At 47.4% G+C, this 18,420-nt stretch overlaps 1 protein-coding gene across 1 annotated transcript; it reads left to right on the forward strand.

The window, feature by feature from the left end:
- The first annotated feature begins 204 nt into the window (after positions 1 to 204).
- Positions 205 to 6,091, forward strand: CNGA2 (cyclic nucleotide gated channel subunit alpha 2). The gene is given in 9 exon segments (XM_033201683.1): positions 205 to 314; positions 506 to 598; positions 1,286 to 1,456; positions 2,498 to 2,605; positions 4,245 to 4,351; positions 4,689 to 5,489; positions 5,492 to 5,650; positions 5,653 to 5,817; positions 5,820 to 6,091. Coding segments are annotated over 9 exon segments (1,986 nt in total).
- Positions 6,092 to 18,420: the final 12,329 nt, after the last annotated feature.

The raw sequence follows: 18,420 nt of genomic DNA on the forward strand, positions 1-18,420 counted from the left end.
CGCCTGGCACTTAGGGAATGCTGTATCCCACTGCCCTGACTGTCATAGCAGTGCCTGAGGGTGCTGAGGTTGGCGAAGTGGGCCTGGGTTCTAATCCATCCTGTTCGCTTGCCACTCTCCCACTCTCTGTGGGTGTCAGGGTCCTCTGTGACCTTCTTCTTGGCCCTCTTCCTGGCAGATAAGTGCTCTGGTTGTACATGGAGGATGACTGAAAAAGCCAATGGCGTGAAGAGCTCCCCAGCCAACAATCACAACCATCATGCACCGTCTGCCATCAAGGCCAATGGCAAAGATGACCACAGGACAAGCAGCAGGTGAGTCTGCGTGGTATCGGGGGGTACAGAGGCTGCTACTTCTTCCCAGCTCTGCCTCATTGTCACAGAGCAAGCAATCTTTGTCTCCAGGACAGCCTCTAAAAAGAACACGGGATTTCTAAGCATGACCCAGGAGGGGAGACAAGTCATGCCCTGATGACCCTGGGTCAACCCTGCTCTTTTTTCCGCAGGCCACACTCTGCAGCTGACAATGACACCTCCTCAGAACTGCAGAGGCTGGCAGACGTGGATGCCCCACAGTGGGGAAGGGGTGGCTTCCGCAGGTGGGTCCCACAACTACCCTGCTGCTTCCCTTTCTTACTCATGGGGCCTGTCAGGGTGGCTACCACTGCCCTCCTCTTCCCAGTCCCACTAGTCCTGTCCACCAAGACCTCCAGGGAGCACTGTCGGTGGTAGCAAAACATAATTATTTCCTCATGAGGCCTGGGCAAACCCCAAGGCAGGCAAGCTCAGAGGGGCCAGAAGAGACCTCCCTTCACATTTGGCTGTCTCAGCATCAGAGAGTGATACCCTTCCCAGTAGAGAGGACTAGGTAGAGGACCCAAGGCCTCTCTATCCCAGAGTCAGAGGCTCCATAGGGAAAGCAGGAAGCTCAGGGCAAGCTTTACTCCTGACAGTTCCTGCCTTAACACAATCTCCATCTTGTCCTGAAGACTTCCTCTTTGCTCTTCTCACCATCAACTGAGATGGCACTTCCTATAGGAAGTCTTCCCAGGACAGCTGTCTTCCCCTGGACTGCATTCAGGGTCATGCCTGAGCCCCAGCCCCCTGCCCTAAGTACTGGCCTCTACCCCAGCTTTTAGCACACGGGAAATCATGGTCTGGCCTGTTTGTAGGTTTCACTGTCCTTCTTTCATCTTCTTCAGCAGACAGTGAGCTTGTGGGGACAGGTGCTCTCTGAACAGCATGAGTCTTGGCTCTGGCCAATGCTTCTTTTCTCTCACCTCTAGGATAGTTCGCCTGGTGGGGATCATCAGAGAGTGGGCCAACAAGAATTTCCGAGAGGAGGAACCTAGGCCTGACTCATTCCTCGAGCGTTTTCGTGGGCCTGAACTCCAGACTGTGACCACACAGCAGGGGGATGGCAAAGGCGACAAGGATGGCAAGGACAAAGGCACCAAGTACAGCTCTTCAGCCTGTGGGGCTCAAATGGGCTCCAAGCATGCAATGGAAGAGCTCACTGGGGTTTCCATGCTACTGCCAGGGGCTATGACAAACCCTGCTGTAGTAAGGAGAGTGGTGGGCAAGGGTGACTTGCAATGTTTTCAACTCCAGAGTATTTCCATTGTTCCTCCAACAGCCAGTGGCCTACTTGCCATGAGAACCTTTGGTGTCTTTTCTTGCCTTAGTTGCCTCTTGCCAGATGTCCTCTTGCTGCACGTGAATGTACAGCCCAGTTCCAGTCGCCAGGAAATACTCAGAGGGTGCATTCAGGGAGTGCCCTGGAGGGGATGCCAATCTCAGCTCCACTGTGGGCGAGGAAGTGGGTCTTTGAAGAGATCATGTAGAAGGCTGGAGGAGAAGGGATGGATGATGGAGCAGGACAGTGTGGGGAGGCAGAGAAGGCAGAGCTGGAGGGTCTGTCCTTTGAGGAATGAGAAGACAACTGCAGATGTCTGGCCAAGCTGACATTCCCCACCTCTGGCCAGTAGAGGGAAAGCAGGACACAACATCCCTTGCCAAAGCAGCACACAACATCTGGGAAAGTGATTTGGAGGCTGGAGGCCATGACTGAAAAGGGAGGGTGAGGTGGGCAGGAAGCTCGTGGTGCTCACTCACCTGGAGCACCTGTCTTTAGGGAGGGATGTGGGAATAGGCGTAAGCCCCAGTTACCATCCTGTGGAAATCCCTTCCCAGGCCCTGAGACCCACCGCTACTGAAAGCTCTGCCCTCTGGGCAAGGGACCTGTAAGGTGCATGGGAATCAATGGACCTATCTAGGTTCAGAATGGGAAGATGGGTGCCCCTGCCCATCTGAGTTCCACTCAGATGCCCAGTACCAGGTTGTAGGTCTCTGAAAAATGGGGCCCTCAGCCAACCCATCTTTCACCCCACATATCCCCTTTGGCAGTGCTTTCTCAGGCACCTCTGGTTTCTGGGAGCTGGGGTGCTATCACACTGGGGGACCTGATCCCCAAGCTTTGCCTTTGTCTGTCTTCTCAGGAAGAAATTTGAATTATTTGTCTTGGACCCAGCTGGGGATTGGTACTACTGCTGGCTGTTTGTCATTGCCATGCCTGTCCTTTACAACTGGTGCCTGCTGGTGGCCAGGTGAGCAGGGTGGGGCCCAGGAGGGGTGGCCAAAGCAACCCAGTCTTCAGACCCCGGGATTGACAGCGCAGCAGTCCCTGGATACCAATGGCACCTCCAACTTCTCTGTTAGCCCCAACCCTCTCTCCATTTAATATGCCATGAAGATTTCTTGTCTGTCCTGTGTCTGGGACAACTACAGTGGCTCCACACACCTAGGGTGCATCTTCCACTTTTGCAACCAACATGCTTGACAGAAAACTAGGATTTGGTGATGCCATTCCCTCCTCACAAACCCTTCAGTGGCTTCCCATTGTCCACGGGATGAAGTTCAAGTCCTAAGCATGGCCTTCAAACTCCTCTGAACCTGACCTTTTTCTCTTGCTACACCTTCTGGACACACCCTAGCCCCAGCATTCACCACTCTTGGATCAGAACACGCTGTTTCCTCTAGAGAAAATTCCCTTTCCTTTCTGTTTTCCACCTATGGAGATTCTTCTCCTGGCAGGCTCAGTTCAAAAGCCACTATCTACATGTAGCTTTCCTTGGCAGCATTCCCCAACCTACTCCATCCCAATCACATTCATTCATTCAGCAAGGATTTGACTGAGCACCTCATGTGTGCTCAGTGCTGGGGATAATGTGGTGAGCACAACAACCATGGTCTCTGCTCTCCTGGACCTCCCAGGCTAGTGGCGGACAATGACTGTAAACCTGAATGAAACAAATGACCAGGATGATGCCAGGGACTGGTGGAAGAGAGCTGCTAGAGAAAGGGCAGTTGGGATCACGCTCTCTGAGGAGGTGATGCCTTAGTTGGTGGAAGGGAGGCAGCTAATTAGATACCTGAGGATGGTAGAGGGAGCATTCTGGCCAGAAGAAACAGCATGTATAAAAACCCTGTCTCGGGATGGCCTAGTGTGGCTGGAGGCTGTGAATGAGCCATCACTGGCACGGGCCAGCTCTGCAGACTCAGTGGGAAGGGCAGGGGGCTGGAGTTTCAGTCTAAATGTGACCAAGTAGTCAGAATTAAGGCTCTCCCCTTTGACTAGTACACTCACTGGACAATCATCCTGGGCTCTGTCCCTGACTCTGCTCTCCCCCAACCCTCTCCCTACTCAGTTGCCAAATCCTGCCACTTCCTTTTAAAACATTCTTGCAACCTCCAACCTTTCTCCATTCCCACTACTACCCTCTCTCTCACATGTATTGGCTAGTGCTGTTTGTTGAGTGCTGAATAAGATGTATGTTGAAGAGATGAGCATGGAGACGGTCAGTTGTGTTCTGTATTTGTTCTTCCAATGACTTGTTCATTCATTCAACTCACAGCCTTTGAGTGCTCAAATCCTGTTGCCCTAGATCAGGCATAGGCATGCCGTAATGATTAAGAGGGGTGCCTGCCTTCCTGGACCTCACAGTTCAGGGGGTGAGACAGAAAACTAATGGTTAGTGGTGCTGTCTATGTAGTGATGTTATGTCATGAGGAGGGGTGGGGCAGAAGTTACTTGTAGATAAGTGTCTCTTGGTATCAGGCTGACTGTGACTAAATGATGCCCCTGGTAGCCATCCCAAGTCCTGCACACAGTGAACACTCAGTTTGGGACCTCCAAGGGACCTTTGGCTGGCTTTGAGGGTGAAGCTTAGTCCTGTCCTCCTGCAGAGCCTGCTTCAGTGACCTACAGAAAGACTACTACCTGGTGTGGCTGGTGCTGGACTATGTCTCAGATGTGGTCTACATTGCAGACATCTTCATCAGATTGCGCACAGGTCAGTGAGCAACTGGGATGCAGGTAAATCCGAAGGCCTGAGTCCAAATTTTTAGAAAGCCCACTGGACATGGTGTTGGACTAAATTACTTGGGCGGGACTCTAGTAGGTGAGTGCCCCTCTTTGAACCTCATGGTCCCACGTGCATAGAGAGGTTTCAATCAGGGGGTGTTCTCTTAGAGTCCTTCTGGCCAGCCCTGGTATGTGAGCTATATCCCTCCTGGGAAGGAGGTTTCAGTGACTGGTATTTTCCTTGCCTAGAGATATTAGCCTATAGGGAAGGATATATATATACACCGTGAGGGCAGAGGTGACATGCCGGCTTGCATCTCTACTAGGTTTCCTGGAGCAGGGGCTGATGGTCAAAGATACCAAGAAACTGCGAGACAACTACATCCACACCCTGCAGTTCAAGCTGGATGTGGCTTCCATCATCCCCACTGACCTGATCTATTTTGCTGTGGGCATCCACAGCCCTGAGGTGCGCTTCAACCGCCTGCTGCACTTTGCCCGCATGTTTGAGTTCTTTGACCGGACAGAGACACGCACCAGCTACCCTAACATCTTTCGCATCAGCAACCTTGTCCTCTACATCTTGGTCATCATCCACTGGAATGCCTGCATCTACTATGCCATCTCTAAATCCATAGGCTTTGGGGTTGACACCTGGGTTTACCCGAACATCACTGACCCTGAGTATGGCTACCTGGCTAGGGAATACATCTATTGCCTTTACTGGTCCACACTGACCCTCACTACCATTGGGGAGACACCACCCCCTGTAAAGGATGAGGAGTACCTATTTGTCATCTTTGACTTCCTGATTGGCGTCCTCATCTTTGCCACCATTGTGGGAAATGTGGGCTCCATGATCTCCAACATGAATGCCACCCGGACAGAGTTCCAGGCTAAGATCGATGCCGTGAAACACTACATGCAGTTCCGAAAGGTCAGCAAGGAGATGGAAGCCAAAGTCATTAGGTGGTTTGACTACTTGTGGACCAATAAGAAGACAGTGGATGAGCGAGAAGTTCTCAAGAATCTGCCAGCCAAGCTCAGGGCTGAGATAGCCATCAATGTCCACTTGTCCACACTCAAGAAAGTGCGCATCTTCCATGATTGTGAGGCTGGCCTGCTGGTAAGCTGGTATTAAAACTCCGTCCTCAGGTCTTCAGTCCTGGGGATTACATTTGTCGCAAAGGGGACATCGGCAAGGAGATGTACATCATTAAGGAGGGCAAGCTGGCAGTGGTGGCTGATGATGGGGTGACTCAGTATGCCCTGCTCTCGGCTGGAAGCTGCTTGGTGAGATCAGTATCCTTAACATTAAGGGAAGTAAAATGGGCAATCGACGCACGGCTAATATCCGCAGCCTGGGCTACTCAGATCTCTTCTGCTTGTCCAAGGATGATCTTATGGAAGCAGTGACTGAATACCCTGATGCCAAGAAAGTCCTAGAAGAGAGGGGTCGGAGATCCTCATGAAGGAGGGGCTGCTGGATGAGAATGAAGTGGCAACCAGCATGGAGGTGGACGTGCAGGAGAAGCTAGGGCAGCTGGAGACCAACATGGAAACCTTATACACTCGCTTTGGCCGCCTGCTGGCTGAGTACACAGGGGCCCAGCAGAAACTCAAGCAGCGCATCACGATTCTGGAAACCAAGATGAAACAGAACAATGAAGATGACTACCTGTCTGATGGGATGAGCAGCCCCGAGCTGGCTGCTGCTGACAAGCCATAAGACCTGGGGCCCAACTGCTTCTCCAGCCTTGGCCTTGATCCCAGGAGCTAGAGGTGCTATTTAGATCTCCAGATTTGCATGCATTACCCTCATGTTCCCTGAATTCTTCCAAAAGCCTCCTGACCCCGGGTTTTTGGCCTAAACATCCAAGATTCCACCTCCAAGTTTAGCCCATTTTGTGGAGAGTACAGACTGTGTTGGCTGGGCTTCCAAGAGTTTCAGCCTGCCTACGTCTGAGGAAGGGAGAAGGGAGCAGCTGTCTCTGAGGGGTCTGTCCTGGGACTGGGAGCCTGGGCAATGATCTGCTCTGAAGAAGGCCATTTGCAAAATGACATACACCTTGCTGCAGTACTGCCCCCCTCTGGCTCTTTTGCACATAGTCACTTCTCCCTTGGTTCTGGCTGCCACTTTTTCTAACATTTGTTCTGAATACTCCCTTTTCCCTGCACATGCGTGTACTTTAAGCACCTACTATAGACATTTAGATCAGGTACCCAGTGTCTGTCTCCCAAGACAGGCCAAGGGATGTGATAGTGTTGTTGGGAGGGGGTAGAAGGGTGCCCACTAAGGGCTATTCCTCCCCATCAGATACTCTAGTTCCTACTCTGTCCTACTCAATCTAGATTGATCTGTCTGCTAGCCAGGATGGGGTCTCTGCAATCTTCTGTGGACCAAGGAGATAGACCCGGCTTCTGGTCCATTTCAGGGCAGGGAGTGAGGAGCAAGGCAACTGGCGTTTGTCCACCTGGAGACAGAGGTAGCTGGCAGCTCTGGCCATCCCTCCCCTATGAAGAGCATTTCTGAAGAGCCCCTGAAAACTACTGTTGTGGGGAGACTCTTCAAGTGAATATCTGTATCAGAGGCACCTATGAGTTAACAAATTCCTTCGAACTGTCTGTGGTTATTGCTCAACTTTGCTATTCACATTCTCTCCCTCCCTCCATTAATCCCTCTCTTTTCCCTATATGTTTGTCCCTCAGTATTCATGACAGATTGCTTTCAGGAGTCCCCATAGTTACCTAAATTTGTGGATGTTCAAGTCCCTGATACAAAATGACGTAGTATTGAATATAACCTATGCATATCCTCCCATACTTTAAGTCATCTCTCGATTATTTGTAATACCTGATACAATGTCAGTGATATGTAAATAGCTGTTATATTGTATCTTTTCTTTGTATTATTTTGATCTGTTATTTTTTTTCCTGAATATTTTTAATCCGTCGTTGGTTGAACCTGCAGATGTGAAACGCAAGGATATGAAGGACAGACTACTTTTCTTCACCCCTATCCAGAACTCTTTTGGTCCAAAATACACTCTCCCACCTTTCCCTGTCTGCCTAAACCTTATGGGTCCTTCAGGGCTTAGCTCAGGCACCACCTTCTCTCAGAAGGCCCACTTGACTGCAACGACTCGCACACTTGTCAATTATCTCCTCTCTGTACTCCCACAGTGCATAAGAACCTCTCTGTCCTGGTTTTGTAATGTGGGATCAGTTTTAGTGGACTTCGTTTCTCCTCCTGACTGTGGACGAGGCCAAGACAGTCTCCCTCATGGGTCTCTTTGCAGCCTCAGTGACATAGTTGGCACTGAGGAGCATTCAGAGAACATTTATTCAATGGGGGAGTAAGTGAACAGGTGAATGAGTGAATGAATGAATGAATGAATGAGCAAAGAAACACAGCTGACCAAAACTCCTATGCTTCTCCCTGCCAGCAGTCATGCCTTGACAGAAGCATTGGCTCTGCTGGGGGAGTTGGGAAAGGTCTCCTGGAGTATCATGTCTTTCAGCTGGGCATTATAACCTGATTAGGAGCCTGAAGGAAAAGTATTAATTAGTGAGCAAGAAAATCTAGGTGCAGACTCAGAGGCCTTCCTGTTCACATGCACACCACTTATTTATGCATGTACTTCTTGTGGTGAAATACACATAAAATTTACCATCGTAATCACTTTTAAGTGTACAGTTTGGTAGTGTTAAGTATATTCACATTGTTGTGAAAACAATCTTGAGAATTTTTCATCTTGCAAAATGGAAACTTTGTCCCCAATAAAAATTCCCCATTGCTTCTACCCAGCCCCTGGAAGCCACCATTCTACTTTCTGTCTCTATAAATTTAACTTCTTTTGGGACCTCGTATAAGTGCTATCATACAGTATTTGTTCTTTGTGTCCAGCTTATTTTACTCAGCATAATATCTTTAAGACTCATCGATGTTGTAGCATGTGTCAGAATTTCTTTCCTTTTTAAGGCCAAATAATATTTGATTGTATAGATCGCCACATTTTGCTTAGTCATTCATTTCTCAATGAACACCTGGGTTGTTTCCACCATTTGGCTATGGTGAATATTCCTGTATACATGGGTATACAAATAGTTCTTTGAGACCCCGTTTTCAGTTTTTTGGGTATATACTCAGAAATGAATTGCTGGATCACATAGTAATTCTATTTCCAATTTTTTGAGGACGATTTTCTTTTTTGTATGCCACCAAAACAGTGACATCATTTTACATTCCTACCAACAATGCACAAGGGTTCCAATTTCTCTACATTCTCACCATCACTTAGTTTCTGTGTTTTTGTAGCTATCCTAATGGTGTGAGGTGAATCTTATTGTAGTTTTGATTTTCATTTCTCTAATGACCGGTGATTTTGAGTATATTTTCACAAGCTTGTTGGCCATTTGTATATCTTTTTTGGAGAAAAGTCTGTACAAGTTCTTTGGCCATTTTTTAATTGGAGTGTCAAGTTGTAGAAGTTCTTTAAATATTCTGGATATTAAATAAACCCTTATCAGATATGATTTGCAACTATTTTCCTTATTCTCTAGGTTGCCTTTTTACTGTGTGACCATGGGGATTGTGTCCTTTGGTATACAGAAGTGTTTAATTTTGTTGTAATTCAATTCATCTACTTTTGCTTCTGTTGCCTGTGCCTTTGGCATTACCATTCCTTTTTAACTGAATTCATCCTTCTGGCCAGGCTTCTTTTACACTTAGTGTAGTTTCTTGACTTCTTCCCTAGCTTAGAGGAAGAAATCTTAACCAGGGGAAGACTCATCAGGAGGGATCTGCAACATGACACATGCCTAGGTCCTGGTCCCTGAAAGTTGCAGCAGGAGGGAGATACATTCATGATGGAGCAGTGCTTTGTGTACACCCTCGCTTTGGATACTGGGCTTGGAGGAAAGGCTCTAAACCCCTTTGCCTCAAGAGAACCCTACACAACAGGAGGAATCGTTGGAGACCCAGCCAGCTCCTTGCCAATACCTTCATTACTAAGGTTGCACTGAGTTCAGTTTTTACAGTGTCTTGGAACCAGGACAATGTGTAACTTTTGCAAGCGTAAGATGGTACTGGGGCCAGAAGCAGGGGGATGACTGCATTGAAATTTTTTGCCTTGATTTCAGCAAGAAATCTGCAGTGTTCTCCCTGGAGCCTGGCTCACCATCAGCCCCCCCCCAACAGGTACCTGATTTCCAGCCCACATCATGGGATGGACATTGTGTCTTGGATTTGGTTTTCCCCAGGGCAAGGCAGGCACCTTCTCTGGATCACATGGGGAGCTCAGTGGTTCAAGACACAGACTCCAGGGCTCAGCTCCCACCCTCTTCCAGTTTTATTTTCCCCAGATATCCTGGGGTCCAGTCTCTCACAACTTTTTGCTGTGTCTCGAATGTCTATGTTTTCTTAAGCTTTCAGATATTTTCTTTTTTTTAAATAAAATTAAATATAAATTTTATTAAGGATTTCAAGTTACATACTTCAAATTTCTAGAATGGAATGGAACGATTTTGGAACTGGAAAAGTGGCATAAATGCTGATATCCCTTGAAATTTCAATTTTATAAAGACAATTATGCAAACCACATCCCCATTATGTAACAAGACTAGGCATTATCTACACCTTCACTTTGGCAATAGCTATTTCCTAAAAGAATGAAAAAGGTGATTTTGCTACTTCAGTTCATTAAAAACGGGATTCTATCTTTAAAGTTCAGAAAAAGCTGCATTTAGATGAACTATGATTACCGGCTCCCGCTCCCCCCCCCCAAAAAAAAGCACAGAGTGTCTAATCAAAGCAAAGGAAAACGTTTTGAAAATAAAGAGAAAAAAACTATTATCATTGGTTAAGAATTTCCAGTAGTAAGTTAAAATCTCAGGAGAGGAATGCATAGCACTACAAACAATGTGTTCACATTCCAAGACCTTAACACTAACTTTATCTGTTCTGGATCTGGGCAGGCAGCATTCTTTTAGATCTTTGTGTGGCTCCTATTTTTACAGAAGTGGATGGATGCACTGTTTCACAATGTCTAGGAACATTTTTCAGATATTTTTGATGACTGTATTGTAGTAAATACTATAGGGATAACACTATAGTATTGCAGTCATGAGACTAAAGTGGAAATAAGACTATTTTTGACAAAAGATGCCATTAAATTTCAGACTGTAGAGCCATATTTACAATATCTCAGGCTAATTATTGTTAATTTTGGGGTTGAACTTTTTGTTTTTTTTGACGACAGCGAGGGTGGACTATTGGATTGTCATTAGAGGAAGGTCTAGATTTCCTGCTCTTAATAAAATTACATTGAATTCATTTTTAGAGTTGATGTAAACTTCCCTTTTGAGAAGTTAGGGTTAAGGTCTTGGAATGCTTTCAGGTATTTTCTCACGCTGTTCCCTCTGCCTGGATTACCGTTTTCTGCCTCTTTTTCTTCTGAGATTAAATTCACAGGCCCCTTCTCTGAGTCCCATCACAGCTTTCTATGTGAGACTCCCTTGCACATTGGTCTGCAAGTGTCTGTTTAGCAATAATGTCTTCTCATCTAAAGACAGCTTGTTCATTGAGAAAGGATGAAGGAACAACAGAAGGAATACCTGTGTGCAGCTTGTCGTGTGTGTGTTTGTGTGTGTGTGTGTGTGTGTATGCCTGTGTGAGGACCTGGATGTCAGCCTAGGCAGTGTCTGTCTCTGGCCAACCCCTCCCCACCCTCTCTCGAGTTGCTTTCTCTGTAAGAGCGTGACTCTCCTGTCTGTTGCTGGCCGCCGCCCCCGCTTCTCTCCTATAACTGGCTGTAATACAGGAACTGAAGTACATTTTCCATTATGTGTTGGATTTATTCAGCACAGCCTGTTGTTTCCTGCTCTTGATTTTAAAATGTTTAAATTGGAATGTTTTTTATTTTCCTTTGAAAATATCAATTGAAGGTAAATTGCTCTATTTGAATATGGCCATCAATTTGCTTTTCTCTGCATTGGTGACCTTCTATAGAAAACAAAAGTCCCCTTTCCTGCGTACCACACTCCCTCTTCTTTTGGTGTGACCTGTGGTGGCCCTTGTCTGGCAAGCCCAACCTGAGCCCAAGCCTCGGAAGCATCTATTCCTTGGTCTGGAGCTTAAAGTTAGGCTGACCATTTATTCCTTCCCTTCGGTGAATCCGAGGCAGAGGGTCTCTGTTTTCTGTTTAACCCGGAAACAAGGAAGCCCCCAGTGCACAGAGATGGGGAACCCTACCACCAGAGGGCGCATGAACCTCAGGAAAGGGTGGTGGGCTCCACTCTGTGAACCCTCCACACAGCAGAGAACTGAGCGGGGCCGGTTGAGGCAGTTAGGTGGCTGCCCCCCCCCCCACCCCCGGGGCCTTGCAGAGCTATTGGACCAGGTCTTTTTTCCACTGTGCCCCACTGTGGTCCCTTTGAAGGCCCTCAGAGGTTCCTGAGTGACAAGGCCAATGTCCAGTACAAGTTTGTTCATGCTAGGTACCCAGACTCTGCTGAAGATTGGGGAAGGAGAGAATGTCAGGGTGGAATTACAGGGAGACTTGAGCATTGTGGTTGTCATTACTTATTGTATTCAGAAAAAAAAAATACTAGAAATCTGAAAAACCCTTGATGTTATGGATAAGATTGGTTAGCATGGAGCTAATGTCAGCCTACTTAAAATTGACATAAATAAAATTATTACAAAAATAATTGTTCCAGTGTCACATGAAGGTAGTACACAGATGGTTGTATACATATAGCCAAATACCTACTCGATGCCACCATGCTATTTGAAAAGTAACACCACCATAACTCACCCCTTAGAGTTTCCTAGAGAACCTGCTCATCTTCCCATGTTGGTAATGGCATGTCTGTCCTTCTAGTTGCTCAGGCCAAAGCCCCTGATGTAAGCCTGGATCCCTCTCTTTTCTTCATCCACTGCATTCAATCAGCCAGAAAATACCCTGTCTGCATAACTTTTCAAAGTCCAGTCAGAATCCATGCACCTCTCTCACCTTCGCCACTCCTGCCCTCGTGTAGGTCTCTCTCCTGGATGACTACAGTTGCCTCTAGACTGGTGTCCCTGTTTCCACCTTTGCTCCCTCCACTCCAACCCACTCCCCAACTAGCCAGCAGAGTAGTCAAAAGCAATGAAAGTCATGTCTCATCCTGCTTGCATTCTTTTGGGGTCTTCCATTACTCTTATAATAAAATTCAAACTCATGGCTTGCTCTCCAGGTCCTGTTGCACAGCCCCCACCAGCATCCTTGGCCTTACCTGCTTTCTCTCCCGGCCTCTTCTGGAGTCAGGTCCTCCAGTCTCCTCTGAGTTCTTCAAACACACCCAGCTTCTCTGTCCCTTGGCAGCTTTGCACTTGTTGTCTTTCTGTGTTGCTCTCTTTTCCTCTGGACCTTCTGTGGCTGGCTTCCTGTTCTCAGGACTCCACAACGAAAAGAGCCCCCAGCCTCCCAGTCATGCTGGTCTCAGCACCCTGTGAGGTTTTCCTAACAGCACTTAGCACCCTCCACAATCTTCTTGTTCATTGGTTTCCTTGTTTATTGCTCGTTTCCCCAGTTAGAATGTCAGCTCCCTGAGATAGACCTTTGTGCTGGCCCCCACTGCATCTGCAGCACCTAGAGCAGCTACTGGTACCTAGTGTTCTGTACACACCCAATACTGGGAACTTCTTAGGGGCTGGCTTCCTCCTTTGTCTCTAATGGACTAAACCCCGTATCCTCAGCTGCTTCTCTCTGCCCATCCTCATAGCCCTACAGGTTTTACTCACACAAAATGCTTTGGTATTCCATAACCCAACTGGAGCTGTCCCACGAGGAACTTGGCTTACACCTACTTCTATCCCTACATCTGTCTGCAACATTCCCCTAATCCTTCAAAGTCACCTCTAATGTCACCTCCCTCCCAAAGCCTTCTTTGATCCCCTACAAACAAGTGTGACTCCAGCTATCATCTGTATTTCTGGCTTTCCCTCTCCCTTGTTCCCAGAGGATGGGGCTGTGTGAGATTCATGCTGCCCTCCTATAGCCAAAGCTACTTGCAGGAGGGTATGTGTGTGGAGGAGGAGAGTGGGTGTGGACTTGGTTCCCAGAGGGCTCTGCTAAGGTAGAGCTTCCCAGTTGAACAGGGAACTGAGGTAGGCAGGCGTGGGGTACCAGCTGGCCCCAGCAGGAGGAGTACTGTGCCATACTGGCTGTGGGTTCAGTGGCAGGTCACCTTCCCCCTGGCAGGGACTGAGCTGCCAAGAACTAAGTGATTTTGCTTCTCTCCGAGGCAGACATTTCCCTGGAAGGACAATCTAGCCCTGATTCAGGGCCTGACACCAAGCCAGCTACAGTTAGCCTGACGGGGAGGGTGATGAAGATGCCTTTCTAGATAAAATGTTTGCTAAGCCCAGGTCAAAAAGGGACTCAATGCTGTGGCTCGGACCAAGGCCATGGTTAGGGATGGCCCATAGGAACACTGGCCTGGGAGCCCTGTAACCTAAGCTTGGTCCTGTTCCACTCCCATTTTCTGGGGACTTGGACAATTCTATTCCTGGAAATCTGGAACATAGCACAGTAGGGTAGCTGGGGGAAGAGGACAGTATGCAATAGAGCCTCTTTCCTTGGCTCCCCTAGGCTTGAGGAAGACCCTGCTCTTTCCCAGTGCTGCCAGCCTAACTGCATTTCACATGACTCAAACTGGGCAGTGCTAGGGGGCCTCAGCAAGCTGCTGTCTTGTCTTCTATGGACAGATTTGTCCCTGGAACCTGATATTTGCCCAGGGTCTTGAAAGATGCAGAAGAACTGGAAGGGCAAGCAGAATGAGATACCAGGTCCCACAAGCCAAATGAGCAAGAGTGTTGAAGAGCAAGACCAATGGCTCCAGTCTGTGGCCAGGAGGGGGTTCAGTGGAGCATGAACCTAACTCTCTCCTGGGCTCTACAGATCCTGGAGTTAACGTGATCTCAGTGGTTGAACTGAAAAAATTTCTTTCCCTTTTGGGCTCAGTTTCCCACTTATTTTAAGAAAGGAAGTTTGCAGGCCCTTTGCAGCCCTCCTGGGGACAGTCAGAGGATAGATTCGTCTTACCTCAGCTCCTACCCTTGTATCACTCAAGTTTGTCTAAGCTCAAACTTCCAGCCAGGCCTTTGGAGTTGCCAGTTTCTATGGATCAATGTTTTTAATTAGATGGGTTTTCTTGTTTCTCCTTTATTGAATCGGGTAAGCAAATTAAATTGAGCAATTTGTTGTTAGGTCATTTAAATACCAACTGGGTTTCATAGCCTGGGTTTGTGCCATATCCAAGTCCCTCTAACTTCTTCCCGAAGTGGTGGAATCAGAGACCAGCTGGAGGAGTAGGCATCCCTGGGAACCGTAGGTGTGGCTCTCTGGCTCTTGAGGGTCTGAGTCCCTGCAGCATAGACCCACTCTCTTTGTTGGTCTAGAATGGCAAGGTGGATGGTCACAGGGGCTCAGAACTCAAGCTGGATGGGAACAGTACTGAGATAATAATCAGGAGTTCCTAGGGTTGCCTGTGGATAAGGCACTTCCTTGAACCTGTAGCCTCTGTTTTGTTATCTATATATTGGTAAGGTCTCTGGAGACCCTTCTGTTCTGGCATTCTGTTGCACTCTGACTCTGGGAAGGTGGAATCTACTCCACCAAGATATAACTTGTTTGTCTGGTGCTGGAGGGGGCACAGCTTTCGGGATCCGAGTCTTGGAAGGCTGACCGAAGTGGGCTGGGCAAAAGGCCTGGGAGGGGCAGCAGCCTGGGCCAGGTCTGGGCAGCACCCAGCTGACCAAGCTAAGGCTGCCTCAGGCTCCAGACATCTGGCCCTGCTGCTGTTCCACCTCCGGCCATAAAGAATGGTGGGGACGCTCTTGCACCGCAATTTGAGCGCGCAGTTGGGCTCGCCAAGCCCTTGCTCAATCTCCACGTAGCGGGAGTTTTTTTGCACGACCTGTACTCCAGGAGTGGGAGCGCCCCAAGATCCTCTGGCGAAAGAATTTGAGCAGGGCAGCTGCAGTCACAGACCGTGGCAGGAGGCAGCTCTTCAGCGCCTGCCCCAGATCTCCTCATCTCCACATCTCCTTGGAGCCTTTGCCCTCACCCTCTCCTCTCAATGGCCACATTTGCCAGTGACACAGTGCCACCCTGCAGGGTTTTTGTTGGCAACCCATTCCATTTCTTGCCCAAAGAAAGGGAGGAGGGGTGCAGCTGTAGGCCATTCACCTCTGGGACCTGGTCTGAGAGAGGGTAAGGTTGGGACTGCTAGGCCACCTTCCTGGCTCCTGGAGACACAAGAGTGATGAGGCAGGTCTGTAGACAGGCTGCCCAAACCTGTTGAATTCAGGGAGGTAGTGACAAGACGTGACAGGCGAACAGGGACAATGGCCAGAGGGCTCCAGCAGGGGCTGGGGACAGGTATTCAGGGCATCAGGCTTGCTAAATGACATTAACAAGGCAGCAACCTGAGCAGGCAAATTGGGAATGCAGACAGAGCTCCATGACTGTGCTGGCTGTCTGCCTGTGAGTCACCTCTGTGGATCGATTTAATTGCTGAGCACTTGGATATGCAATGTGCTTAGAGAGGCTGAGTTGGAGTCCCCGCCTCAAAACCAGTGCAACAATTCGGATGTACCACCAGTGGCCCAAGAGTATTGCCTCTTCAGGCCAGGCCCCGAAGCCTTGGCTCATGTCTCTCCCCCGTTTCTGTCTCTTTTGTAAGCACTGGGTCCCTCAGGTTTCAAGGTGAAACAAACTTTTCTAAAGCCACCCTGATTTGGGGGGTCTCTAGAGATGTCCCCAGCCCCACTCAATCAAATCACCTCTTGTTGCTTGATTACATTGTCTCTGTTCAGTGCCTGACCCAGAGTAGATGCCAACAAATATTTTTTGAAAGAATGAGAAAACCAGTATATTTCTTGTTTTTTTCAGGTGCTTGGTGTTTTCTATTATGCCTATGAAATAAAAATACAGTCCTTTAGGAAACAATGTTGTGTCCAGCATGTCCATAGCATAGCAGTCATTTCAGAGAATAGACCAGTTTTGTGCAGATGTGGACTGAGGGGTAGGTGGGGGAGTAAAGAATCTGAGAAACAGGAACTCTGCCAGCAAACAGAGTCCCAGGAATGCATCTCATTTTACAGGCACGGTCTCATTCTTCCTTTTCTGTTCTGACCCTGTGGAACAGAAAACAGTTTTCCTTGGCTCAAAGACAAGGCAGGCGAGGCAGTGACTGTGTCCAAATGTGCTGAGAGCTAACTGTACCTGTTATGGAACAGTTTCAGGTCCTGTGTACAGAAAGGAGTGGAGTGTGCAGTTCAAAATACTGGCTGCTGTGGTCATGCCAACTCAAAGTTGCTCCTGAACCTCAAAGTGATAGCACCCCAGACTGAGCCACTGTGGGCCAGAAACCCAGGTTTCTGGTGGATGTTTACCCAATTGTAGAGATAACATCATAGCCAGATGGGGTAAGTCCTGATTGGTGACATTTGAGGATTTTGAGATGAAGCTAGCTAAAACTTGATTTTTCTATTTTCTTTTTTTTTTTTTTTTTTTTAGTAAAAGACGTTCATAATTTTATTTTATTTTATTTTTATTTTTTTTATTTTTATTTTTTTATTTTATTTTTATTTTTTATTATACTTTAAGTTCTAGGGTACATGTGCATAACGTTTATATCATGTATAACTCCCCAATGCAATCCCTCCCTCCTCCCCCCTCCCCATGATAGGCCCCAGTGTGTGATGTTCCCCTTCCCGAGTCCAAGTGATCTCATTGTTCAGTTCCCACCTATGACTGAGAACATGCGGTGTTTGGTTTTCTCTTCTTGTGATAGTTTGCTAAGAATGATGGTTTCCAGCTGCATCCATGTCCCTACAAAGGACGCAAACTCATCCTTTTTGATGGCTGCATAGTATTCCATGGTGTATATGTGCCACATTTTCTTAATCCAGTCTGTCACAGATGGACATTTGGGTTGATTCCAAGTCTTTGCTATTGTGAATAGTGCCGCAATAAACATACGTGTGCATGTGTCTTTGTAGTAGAGTATTTATAATCCTTTGGGTATATACCCAGTAGTGGGATGGCTGGGTCATATGGTACATCTAGTTCTAGATCCTTGAGGAATCGCCATACTGTTTTCCATAATGGTTGAACTAGTTTACAATCCCACCAACAGTGTAAAAGTGTTCCTATTTCTCCACATCCTCTCCAACATCTATGTTTCCTGACTTCTTAATGATTGCCATTCTAACTGGTGTGAGATGGTATCTCATTGTGGTTTTGATTTGCATTTCTCTGATGGCGAGTGATGACGAGCATTTTTCATGTGTCTGTTGGCTGTATGGATGTCTTCTTTTGAGAAATGTCTGTTCATATCCTTTCCCCACTTTTTGATGGGGTTGTTTGTTTTTTTCTTGTATATTTGTTTGAGTTCTTTGTAGATTCTGGATATTAGCCCTTTGTCAGATGAGTAGGTTGCAAAAATTTTCTCCCATTCTGTAGGTTGCCTGTTCACTCTGATGGTAGTTTCTTTTGCTGTGCAAAAGCTCTTTAGTTTAATGAGATCCCATTTGTCAATTTTGGCTTTTGCTGCCGTTGCTTTTGGTGTTTTAGACATGAAGTCCTTGCCCATGCCTATGTCCTGAATGGTACTACCTAGATTTTCTTCTAGGGTTTTTATGGTATTAGGTCTAACATTTAAGTCTCTAATCCATCTTGAATTAATTTTCGTATAAGGGGTAAGGAAAGGATCCAGTTTCAGCTTTCTACTTGTGGCTAGCCAATTTTCCCAGCACCATTTATTAAATAGGGAATCCTTTCCCCATTTCTTGTTTTTGTCAGGTTTGTCAAAGATCAGATGGCTGTAGATGTGTGGTATTATTTCTGAGGACTCTGTTCTGTTCCATTGGTCTATTTCTCTGTTGTGGTACCAGTACCATGCTGTTTTGGTTACTGTAGCCTTGTAGTATAGTTTGAAGTCAGGTAGCGTGACGCCTCCAGCTTTGTCCTTTTGACCTAGGATTGTCTTGGCAATGCGGGCTCTTTT

This window comes from Trachypithecus francoisi, unplaced genomic scaffold (assembly GCF_009764315.1).
Source record: "Trachypithecus francoisi isolate TF-2019V2 unplaced genomic scaffold, Tfra_2.0 Lachesis_group6, whole genome shotgun sequence".
In the NCBI taxonomy this organism is placed as follows: Eukaryota; Metazoa; Chordata; class Mammalia; order Primates; family Cercopithecidae; genus Trachypithecus; species Trachypithecus francoisi.